Source organism: Halyomorpha halys, unplaced genomic scaffold (genome assembly GCF_000696795.3).
Source record: "Halyomorpha halys isolate HHAL.00 unplaced genomic scaffold, Hhal_1.1 Scaffold2214.1, whole genome shotgun sequence".
Classification (NCBI taxonomy): Eukaryota; Metazoa; Arthropoda; class Insecta; order Hemiptera; family Pentatomidae; genus Halyomorpha; species Halyomorpha halys.
Genome location: NW_027107128.1, coordinates 36,623 through 49,375, shown reverse-complemented (window position 1 = coordinate 49,375; position 12,753 = coordinate 36,623). Strand labels below are relative to the sequence as shown.

At 32.5% G+C, this 12,753-nt stretch overlaps 1 protein-coding gene across 1 annotated transcript in view; it reads right to left on the bottom strand.

The window, feature by feature from the left end:
- Positions 1-2,279: 2,279 nt before the first annotated feature.
- Positions 2,280-12,753, bottom strand: part of fat-spondin (extracellular matrix protein f-spondin) — a gene marked incomplete at its 3' end in the record, with an annotated part of 34,158 nt that continues 23,684 nt past the window's right edge. Inside the window, 7 exon segments of the mRNA XM_014437027.2 lie at positions 2,280-2,444; positions 3,770-3,968; positions 5,703-5,928; positions 6,337-6,508; positions 9,621-9,849; positions 9,918-10,048; positions 10,399-10,522. Of these exon segments, the coding sequence (XP_014292513.1) occupies positions 2,280-2,444; positions 3,770-3,968; positions 5,703-5,928; positions 6,337-6,508; positions 9,621-9,849; positions 9,918-10,048; positions 10,399-10,522 (1,246 nt within the window).

Genomic DNA, 12,753 nt, shown 5'->3' with positions numbered 1-12,753 from the left:
GAATATAAGATCGCGTATCGATTTATATTACCTTTTCTGATCTCTAATATATTAGGATCCTCTTATATGTTTCTTAAGACGCAGAAAACGAAAATGCTATCGATTTTAAGATAGCTCATCAATTTATTTTACCTTTTCTGATTTCTATTATATTAGGATCCTCCAAAGAAAAATACTATCGAATATAAGATCGCGTATCGATTTATATTAACTTTTCTGATCTCTAATATATTTGGATCCTCTTATGTTTCTTAAAACGCAGAAAACTAAAATACTATTGAATATAAGATCGCGTATCGATTTATATTAACTTTTCTGATTTCTAATATATTATGGTCCTCCTGTATGTTTCATAGGACACTGAAAACAAAAACACTAACGAATATAAAATTGGGTATCGATTTTTTTTTAACGTTTCTTATCTTTAATCTATTAGGATCCTCTTATAAGATTCTTACGACGCAGAAAACAAAACTACTATCGAATATTAGATTGCGGATTTTTTTTTTTTTAATCTTTTCTAATATATTAGAATCCTCTTATATGTTTCTTAAGACGCAGAATGCGAAACTGCTATCGAATTTAAGATCTCTTATCAATTTATTTTAATTTTTCAGGATTTCTAATATATTGATTTACTTTAGCTTCTCAGATTTATAAAATATTAGGTTCCTCGTAAATATTTCTTTAGAAGCAGAAAAGAAGAATTTTACGATCGCGTATCGAATTATTTTCACTTTTCTGATTTCTAACATATAACGGTTTATCCCTAGTGAAGATGAATCTATGTCACTTTTGACCTATGAATGCATATGACTACATTCTTTACTTTAAATTCTTATAGGGAAAGGTACCCCATAAATAAATTTTTTTTCTAAGAAGGATTCCTTATTCTTGAGTGCTTTTGTCTCCCATTTGTTCCGGATACCCTTCTTTAACCTAATCCCTGGGTAAATTATACTATTTCTAGGAAAGCCTGACTCTCTTTCAAGACACGCCTTTCCCCTCCCCCCATCCAGATATTTATTTATAATTTCATAGCCTCTCTAGGCCCTTCCTTATTTCCTAAATTATCTGATTGGTCCAACCGCCTTTCCCTATTTTCATGCTCTTCTCAAGTATACATATATGTTTGTAACCGCTAAACTATGTTGTGTTTGTAAATATGTAAGAATAAAGTCATTTAGGTGTTCAATGTTGTTTAAGTTTGTTAAGTGGCGCCCAAACGAAGGATTTTGACGGTTTTAATGAGCGATAATCCACTAATTCTAGGTAATCTCGTCCATTTACAATGTCTTGACCCTAACATTGAAGATATTTGGCTGGAAGAACACACTCAGTACGAGGTATTTTGACTGTGGAATATTGGCTCACTCAACCCAGGTACCAAGACCATTCAACTAAATTCAGTCTTAGAAAATCCGAGGTATTTCAAAAACTGAATTCCTCTCGTTACAGAGGATTAACCAGGTAACCCAAAAGAACACATCAAACTACTTCAGTAAGACTAATTTATTTAGATTTTATTAAAAAAGAATGGAAAAAATTAATGCTCCTCCTCAGACATACACCTTACTATATTTTAGTTCTGGAAACAGGTATTGCCTCCAAATATTCGTGTACACTCAAAACACATTTCAATTATATTTTAATAGTTATGGAGATATCCAAGCTAAAAAAGTTAAAAAAAACAAAATTGGAGAGCTCTCAGCAACTATGTACGATGGGTTACACTTGGTTAATATATGAGGGATTAATGCCATAACATAGTTTGTTACCAGTTGGATGTAATTATTTGGTTGTTTTTTTAATAAATACAAAATTGTTGTTTTAAATTACGGACTTGTTTAATTTTTGAGGCTTATAACTTATTTATTTTTAATAGTTCTGTTGTTTATATGTTTTATTTATAATTGCGCAGGCTTCGACTAACAGGTATGTTTCCAATATCTATGTGTTCTTAATTGTGAAAATAGATCAATTTTTGTATCTTTTTTAAATAAATAAGCACATTTGAAAAAATAAGTATTTCTAAATGAATAAAAAACATTGTTTATTTTTTCATTTTTTTAATATCCAGTTGGAATTAGCACTTGATATAGGTTAACTAATAAACTATATAAATTTCGGATGAATGCGCCGAAATTAATTGAAATGCTTTTATTGAAATTAAAAGAATTAGTTTAGTGTAATAAAAGGTAATTTTTATGAAATAATTTAAGTGTGGTTGGGTAACAATTGAAATGGAAAAGGTTTCAATATAAAATATAAAAACATACCTTCTCCACAAGTCGCGTTACAGGCGGCAAAGGTATCAAAGCTGTTGCGGTTTCCTCTGCAACCTCCATAATTAAATTCTTTACAACTCCCAATATTTCGATCGAATGCCCACTTTTTGAATTCTCCTCGGCAAGGTCCAGGTTTTATTTGCAATATGCAAACACCTACGAAACATCATTTCCTTAAAATGTACATTTGTCAAACTCAAATGAATTATATCACCATAAATTACTCAATAATGTTTTTATGCAAAGAGAATATTTTCCATGTAAGTTCTAATTAAGTAAAATCCATAAATATATAAATCTAAAAATATGATCGTTTAGAAATGAAACAAATCCACTCTTACAACATATCATACAACTACCAATCACATTAATTCTTTTCAATCAATAGATTTAACATTACAGAAATTTATAAATAATAAATAAAAATTACGTCTTTTTATTGTTCCTTCAACAATAAGGGAATCAGCAACTTGAAGTCTACATTATTATTTGATACTTGTTATTGACGCTACCTTTGGAGTATAGGATGGTAGTCACCGTAATAGAAATCTTGTCTCCTAATGGTGAAAATCTACCTATACCTTTACCTTCAAGGGAAAATTTGATCAAGAAAGAGTAAATCAACCACATCATACTATGCTAACCAGAAGAAAACGTAACAAAAGAAAACAGCTCTGACAAATAAGGTATCTATCAACAAACGAGGAGTTTTTCACTTCTAACATCAATCAAAATAGCAAGAACAATAATAATGAAAATTTTGGTAAATGTAGGGGATATGGTCTTTTTGGAAAGAATTGTCCCTCAACCTCAGCAGCACTCTGAATTATGGAGTGATATTGCACAAACTGCTATAAAAAAGTCATAACACAGTTATGTTTTTCAGTAAATACTAATATTGCAAGTAATGATCGACAAGTAACAGAGAATTTACTTGTTGAGACATTTCAGTTGTATAGAGAAATCTATTTATAAAGACATTTCATATAGATGAACATATACATGGGCGCACCCAGTGAGGGGCAGAGGTGGAGTAACCCTCCCCCCTAGAAGTGAAAACGAATTTATAAATTTAATGAAAATTCATTTTTCAAGAAAATAATTGTAATAAGCAATAAAGCACTGCTGTAATCATATATAATTTTCTTAAAAGTTTAGTTTCATTCGCCTTTTCGTGCTGAAATATCAACTTGAACGACCATGGCTTGCCCCCACTCTAGTTTTGATTTATATTTTTCATTACTCTTTTAAAGATTTTTTTCCCCCTGAAAATCAAGAATTTATCTGTTTCTATTTAATGGCTTAAAAGATACTTTATTAAGATTTATTATTTTTCTAAAATGTATTATTGATTTTATACTTTCATCTGTTACTCTAATGTTCTAAAGCCCATCTGCTAACGTATTTTTGTAGTATTATTCGAAAGGGACGAGTCCCAGAATAAATAAATAATTTAATATCGTCGTTGTGGTCTAACTTACTTTGAGCATCTTCAGGACTTATTTCACACTTCATCGAAGATTTACAATGCACAGATTGCGTTAGGTTCACTGAAGAATTGCAAAATTTGGGCACATTTTGATTGTTGAAGTTGCGAGTCCTCCGTCTTACCCCATCGCCACAACTGGTGGTGCATGGACTCCAATCACTCCATTCGCCAACACTGCATTCTCTCGGAATCTTAAAAAAAATTCGTAAACAATAATATTTAAATACTACATTGAATAGAAAAAATATATAGAACCTTATAACTTATTGACTTTGGCTTATATTCGTTGCGGCCAAGATATTTTTAAATATTTATGATGTGGTGTTGATAGTTGACCGTAGATTAATAATTGAAGAACATGGTAGGGGGGTGCGGTCAGCAAAAAGAATATAAATAAACAAAAAATTATTTATCCATGCCAACGTTTCAACCTGAAACTCATGAATGACAGGAATAAATAATTTTTCGTTTATTTATGTTCTTTTTGCTGACCGCACCCCCAACCATCTCCATTTTTAAAATATTTAAATTTAATTAGGGTTATTATCAATATTTAAAAAAATCAATAAATGCAACTATTATGTCGATGTGGACGTATTCTGTTATTACGTAAATAGCTTTGGCACAGTCATTGTTTATACAGTATAAAGAGGCTGAGGGCATATTAGCCGACCATTTTCCCCCATCACCGTCATTCAAATCACCTCGTCAAGGACGTTTTTCAACTTTGTTTTACTCATCTTCCACGAGGACAACAACAAATGTTACCCACTGCGGGGGGCCCCATCTCTCAATCATTCACGCTAATATAAAGACAATCTTTTGATTTTTTTATCGCTAATGGTGATGATTCCTCTTATCAACTCAGGTTACTCAATTTCCTTATTTTTATTTAACGTTATTATAAAGTTTGAAATATTTTTAAGTTTTTTTTTTTAGTAAAACTTTTAAGTTTGTATGTATATATTTTATATTTAAAAAATATATTTTATTATTTTCAATTTATATGCAACGCAATCTCAAAAAATAAAGTAATAATTACTTTATATTTCATATTTTTTTAATTTTGGCATATATTTCTAACTAGAATTTAATATATATATTATTAATTCTTCTTTCCTCTTACTTAATTTTAATTTTACTCTTCTCATACAGCCTTTATCTTCTTATAACATGTCTGTGAATACTATTTATGTATCGCTAATATTAGTTATTTTCTAATCATTCTATATATTCATTAGTTGTTATGGTGTTTAGCCGTGATGAAAGGTAGCAATTCTGTCCCAAAGCTTGGCACTAATAAATAATATTTCTGTTCCCCCAACCATGTTCTCATATATATTGTCCATCGTGAACTATCTCATCATAGCAATATTAATTTTGAAACCAAACTCTTCCCTAATTCAATTCTACGCTCTCCACACTTGTTTTTCATTTTAAACTATATAATCTATAAATCCCATTATATATTCATCGTATCAAGACCATCTTAATCACAAATTATTTATTCTTTTAATTTGTCATAGCTTTGCTTTTTAGTAGAACTTTATCTAAAATCATAAATTCGAGATTTTTAGTAGAAAACTCATTCCGCGTTCAAGATTGAAATGACACTGTTCCTAACTCAGCAGTATTCGAAGTGCTTTTTAAACTAAAAAAATAAATAAGATAATAAGCAAAAGAAGGAATTTTTTCGTTAATATTATGCGATGTAAAGTTTGTAAGTGAAATAAAGAATCTTTTAAACACAAATACAAAAAAAAAAAAAACAACTTCGAAATACCTCTGTCCATAATAAGACATTATTTGAATAGTTTCTATGGTAATCAAGTTGAGTATACTTGGCCTCTACAATAATTTCTTATAATTGTGAAATACATGATAATGTGGTAGTATGTTATGGGCGAACTATGATGAAAACTTACCTTAGCTTCTTGAGAATGGCAAACCGGTTCCATGCACTTCTGTTTTTCCATTTTGCTAATGTGTAAGCACTTTCTTTGGTTTTCTTTGTCATTGACAGTAAGCTCTCGACTTCTGAACTTCATCCCGATCCCGCATGTTACTGTGCAGCCTGACCAGTCGGTCCACGGAGTTACTTCGCAGCTACTTTCATACTCTAATTGCTCAATAACTTCTTCACTTTCTCCTCTATCGTAAAAAAAAAATAGATTACTATTATAATCCATAGGGTTATGTAAAGGAAAAGAAATATTTTTCTCCCAGTGAGGTTGACGTTTATACGTTTAGATAATCTTAAATAAAAATATTAGTATATTTTTAAACATTTTAATGAGAAATTTCAAGATTTTAAAAATATTCTGATCAGGGAACTTCGCTAAAAAAGTGTCATTTTAAAATTTTAAAGTCGGATCCTCTATTTATACCTATAAAACGATTTTTGGCAATGAAGCCACTTTAGATAACCAAAAAAAAGTTCGAGTATAGCTAGAGGTCGAATATGATCCGTCAATTTTACTTTACAAATTGCAACTGTGGTGGTTTATTATTAGTCCTAATTGTGGTAATAGTTATTGGAAAAGCGTTGGTTTAACTTACGGACATTTTGGTAGCGTAGTGGCACACATCTCTTTGGAAACGAGTTGCCTGTCACATTTAGAAGCCCTTGCTTTGTCCGGATTGGTATAGCTCCTATGCCTTTCCCTGATTCCCTTACCGCAACTGACACTGCAAATGCTCCATTCTGAATATTCTGTCACCTGACACTCAGCTGTCTCAACCCCGATGTAAGAAAAGAAAATTATCTTCATGAATAAATGCCAAATAATGTTTTTAAGACTATGAATATTAAGATCAGTGTACCATCATTCATAAAAAGAATAATTCATTTAAAAATAACAACATTATGCAACATGATTTTCTATGCTTTTGTAATTTTATATATTTCTATAGTATGTTTTTGCGCTTATTTCAAATCTGTAATTAGTTTTTCTTTCATAGGATATATTTCTTTCGCAGATCTAGTCAAGTTTTTTCTTTTCACCAGGTTTTCACCTTTTATTGGGATGGAGAGACATTTATGCGATAAATTTATTTCTTTGATGACATGTTATAAAACTTTGAGGTTCTATTTGTAATGTAATGAGGAGTTTCATTAGGAATGATTTTCCGCAAGTGTTTGAATAACTCAAAGTAATTGGTTTTATTTTTGCTTACAATGTAATTGCTAAGAAAAGAAAGAGCATCAATTAAGTTTCGGGAGAAATGCCTAACAGCATAATAAGGGTGGTTGATGATGGAAGTTGAGTATCGCACAAGGTATTTCTTAAATGTGTTGCGGAATTGAGACTGCGGACTATTTTTGCGAAAAATCAACACCTTTTAGTATGGAAGAAGCCACAAAATCATGATATTTTTGTGTGGTCAACGTCCGAAGCCATAATGCCAAAAGTAAGACGGATATATTTACAATATCCAAACATTCCTTCGGCTCTACGATCTGTTAGGTATAGTGAATCTCATTATCCCAATTCCACCTGTCCATTCTTCAAGATATGCCATACGAGAATACATTAGAAAAATTAATGCAATAATGCTTATGATTTCAATCCAAAAGAAAATCCTGCGCCTAAATTATTCAGTCACAGGGATTATAGTGATTAAGTTATATTATCTTGTGAGAATAAGGTTCTGTATTTTTGCTATGATGTTGAGAATAAATTGGATTTCTTTAAGATAATTTATAGTCCAAGCCAGTTGAGATTATTTATAGACTTGTTAAAATGTAGATTCAAAGGTGAAATTCAGATAATGAAAGTGTGTTTGCCTCGATTCCTCATTGCACATTTTTACTACATTTCAAGGACACGTCACAGATCTGCTAAAATACATAACTTATAAAAACATTCTTAGGGTTTTTCTGGGGATTCAAAAATATTAGTATGTTATCTAGTTCACAATCTTCAAGTAACGGTGGCAATAGACTAACCTGTAGCGACGTATATTAATATTTGTACTATTCATTGTATAATTTTAATTTTACCCATGTAACAACTATATAAGATATTGTAATATTTAAAAATGTATCATTTGAATTAATAAAAATTACAATACATAATAAGGCCTCGAACAAATAAACAAGGAAATATTCTAAAAACTCCGGGGATACCAAAGTTCAGGTGGATACATCAGGCAGATGCAGGAAGAAACGGAAAGACTAGGAATAACGAACCAGAACTGTCTGGACGGAGGGAGATATAGGAAAAGACTGAAGGAAATCAAGATTCTTGTGGGAAGGATTAATTCGGAAAAGGGTGCCACCTGGACAAAAGAAAGGCACGCAGAGATATTGAGGGAAAATGGACTGAAAAGAAAAACAAGAGAGAAGCCAAAAGTAATTATATTTATGTGGTCTCTAAGGCCGTTCCGTGAAAAAAAATTCAAGAGATTTTGCTGTTCCACTGAAAGCTAACGTCTTACACGTGAAATATCTCGCTAGCGTCTAATAACCCGAGAGGAATAAATTAGGGCAATTCGTTGACCAAAGTGTGAATATCCGCTTCACGGATTTCTCTACCTTAGGATGCAGTGTGTAACAGTGTTCATTGTAGATCAGCAAATCTTGTTCTTTTATTTTCGGAAATGTATGTTGTATTTTATTTCTCTCAGCCTCTTCTTTATCTTTCCTCCTTCCCATACCTCCTCTTCTATCGTAAGGACCTGTGGATAGTACCCAGTCAGAGTACGTGACAATTGCGTGCGGTTTGGGGCGTAAGACCCAGAGCGCTCGGCTCGGAACGTTGTGGGTTCAATTCCCTCCCTTGGCAGTTAATATTTATTTTTCGGTGGTCCCGAAAAATGAATCTTGATACTCCCACTTTGGTTAGTACGTGGCGGCAACTGAGGTTCTGGATCAACGCCTGGGGTTGGAAAAAAGAACCACTAGGCCCACTTGTCGGACTAGTTCCTCCCACCCAATACCAGTACCCAATCAGGTCTTAAATTCCCCTTCATGCCTGCAGACTAGTACCCTGTAAGACTCATCCTGCTCATTCATCTCCTAACCCGCTATCTAATCTGTTTGAGCACAAATTGTCAAGGCCTTATAGTAGAGAACCTTACATTGTCAATTGGAGTCGGATCTAACACTGCCACATACTTAACCAAGAAAGATACTATTACCTTTCTGTAGGTTTGGATTAATGAATCAGTTCACTGAAGACCTTCTAATAAATGGTGACTGCTTCCAGTGTCTGATAATATTTTCAAAAGTATTTTATGAGAAGTATAAAGGAGGAATATTAAATGTGCAATAATATAGTTGATAAGGTGGCTTGGATTTGTTTAAAGAAGTTGTAGCCAACTTTTTAGACTATATAAAACTACAAAACCAGGGATAAAACAATGCTGCATTGAACATATTGAGTTTTTCCCGGAAATGTCATTAGAGCTCTAGGAGTTTCCACCATGTCATCAAGAAAACAGGAAAGAGTCTTGCAACACGATGACTGACTCTTTTTTTTGTGTGACAAAGAGACGTCGTTGGAGAGTCCAAAATCAAGGAAGAGATGGTTGTATTCATAAAGAAATTGAAACGATGAGATAAGGGAAATTGAGGTATTAAATTGCCATAATAGTATTTTTCAAGTGGGTATATACTAATTTTGTACTGCAGTGCATCGTTATACAAGTTTATGAAAAATTACCTTTAAAGGTGATTTTAATAAAAGCCGTATTGTATATAAAAAAACTAAAATCAGATTTGAAATTTTCATGAAAGACTAACTAGCTTACCACTGTAAAACATCATTTCAAAATTTTGATACCATTTCATAGTGAAATTGGTGGATTATAAAAATAAAATTTTAATTAAATATATTCACATCTTGTTTCGTCTTCGGTGTTTTCTGTATTAGAAACTTCCTCCAGAATTTCTTCTTCGGTCATGTCGGTGCACTTTTTCTTAAAAACATTTTCTCGAGTAATAATCAACTTTGCGAATGAGTTCATCTTTTGGTTTATTGGGTCGTAAAACGGAGAACGTGCATCTTCTGGATACGTAGCAGTTATTTTCTGTATTCTTTCTGGTGGATCGGAAGGAACGTTAGGGCTCTGGAATCAAAAATACTATTTAACATCTGAACAAATCGGAATATGCAACGAGAGAAAACTTTGACTACCATATAAGAAATCCCGCTGTCAGTCCCAGCGTCATATGGATAGAGATCCAACGTCAAGTTCTCGATCCAACTGCAATTTGGGAGACAAAGATTCAATCCACTTATTCCAACAAACCAGTCAGGTGATGGACCTATAATGTTAATATATTTATATACTTTTGAAAATCAGTGTAGGTTTCTACATTAGTCCGGATTTTAATGTCTAGGAGTTTAGTTTAAAAAAAAAAGTAAAATTAATTAATCGCTAAATATGATCTAGATATTAAATTAGGGTCCAATAAATGCAGTAATCGAAATATTAATTGTTTTTGGATAAAGTTAATAAGTACAAAGAAAATGGTTTGCTAATGTAGTAACTGAATACAAAAGAACAAATATGTAACCTTTTCGTTCACAAGACAGTGTTGCCATCAATCAACTATTGTACAATTGAACAATAACACTAGATTCATATTTAATAAATCAACATTGCAATAATTACCAAACATTGATGCCAATGATAATAAGTGTTTTTTTGGATCAACTTTGAAAAGCGCCGTTGTTTTGCTGTTCACATCTGGGTACCATAGCCCTGTCGCCACAATAATTGACTTGAGTTGCTTGCTCTGCAGAGAAAAGAAACCATCACTAAACTTAAGTAACTGTTAAAGATAAATAATTATATTTTCTAAATTATTCTAAGATTGCAATGGTCCAATATTCTAAACTTTATACAAGGTATCCCACAATAAATGCTTACTCCCATAACTTAACGTCAATGATTTTTTGAATTTCAATTTGAGTTTTTCTGGGTCACAACTATAGCATATGATTATAATTTTTTTGCATGCGATTATAATTGCACTATTAGCATATGATTATCTGTTGAGGGTATTGTTTATTTTTGAACCTTTCTCCTGTGCACCTAACGATGGAATTTCTAATAGAATGAACATTTTTTTTACAGATTCTGATTGCAAATTAGATTTTAAGACGGATTCATACTGTCCACTCTTTTGATCCAACGCATCCTCAAGGCGTTAATCGCCAAAAACCGTTAACAATTTTTGACCACATTATTTTACAAACATATAGAACAAACCGTTTTAAAACTTCCTAAGAATATCCATCACCATGATTTGAGCTTAAGTAGCAAGTCATTATGATTAACTCTCAATTACGATGATTGATTCTTATGGAATATTAAATGATGAAGCGATTTTTCTTTTTCTTTTTTTTTTAGGGTTATTTAATTTTCCTTATTATTAATTTTCATTTGCACACAATCGGTCAATCCTCAAAAACAGTGTATAATTGTTAACAGTTTTGCCAATTAACGCGTTCAGGGCGCGTTGGATCAAAAAAATGGCTAAAATAAATTCTTAAAATCCGACTTGCTATCAAAAACCTTAAATTAAAAAAACCTTTCCAAAGGAATTTCTAGAGATAGAAGTACTGGTGAAGAGCTGAGCAATGTTAAAAAATCAACAATACCCTCACCGCATGCCACTGTCATAGTTATAACTCAAACAAACCTAAATTCCAAAAATTGTATAGGTTGGGGGAGGGGGATGAACCTATATATTATTGCTCAATGGTGGGTTTTTGTCGATACGCCATTTCTCCCTTCGTACTTCATCGAAACCAATGGTTGGGAAGATTGCTTATTTAGGAGATTATTGCTATGTGCTATGTTTGAAGATATCCCCTCAAGCACTTTTTAATGTGACGTAGAAATGTTGCCCTCTATGGAAAATATATGGAAGATGAGAGTTTGTAGCCATATTGGCCTGTACAGGTGGAAAAGAGCAAGCACATTTAAAAAAGGCAAAATCACTTTCTACAACGCATATGTGTGAGAAGAACTTTACTACACATAGGCAAGAGGGACGGCGGCGGCAAGATGAAAGCAGAAAAAAAGAAAGAGAGAAACCTGTAGTACTCCAGTCTCCATTGGGTCGCCAGTTAGAATCTAAAGATTATACAATTATTTTTTTCTTCTTCAGGGACATTCAATTTTCAGAAATGTTTTATTTAATATTTTTGTATATAGTTTAATTTTTTAGAATAATTTTTTTTTTTATATATATTCATTATATGGATTCGGACAAGAATATGTCGTGTGATGACTCAGAGGAAGAGACCCCGATTTCAGAACAAAGTGAAAGGAATTCCCAATATTTAAAGAGGCGTACACTTCAAAAGCGCCACAGAAACGCAGCCTCCGGGTCAGTGGGCAATTCACCCCCAATAAAATAAAAAATATAAACCGGCTAAACTAAAAAATTAAGCTGAATAACCCAAAAGTCGCTGTAAAACCACTGCAGCCACTAAAGCAGAGTAAACCACACCTACTACTTCAGCCAGAAATAATGATACTGCTGTCAACAATGAACCAAATAAAAATCCAGAACCTAAAGGATTTTCAGATCCACAGCCACCTCCAATCTTCGTGTCGAAAATAAAAAAGTTTATAGCATTTGGTAAATAAATTGCTGACTTGATCGAACAGCTAAATTTCAGGTGTTTTTCACGTGTCTAAGACATTAAGATTAACACTACCACCAAGGAACACTACAAAAAACTTGTCAATTATCTGACCGACAAAAATTACGATTTTCATTGCTACTACCTGATACAAGAAAAAGCATACAGAGTATTTTTTTAAGATGTCTCCATTCAACCATTCCCACATCTGCTATCAAATCTGGCCTGAAAGAAATGGACCACAATGTGAGGAATATATCGGGCGTTCTGCACCCCACTGACAAATATCCTCTTCCATTATTGTTTATTGACTTGAGACAACATCCGCTCCAAGAGTCTCTCTCATCTTTTCAGTGGTCAGATTAAACTG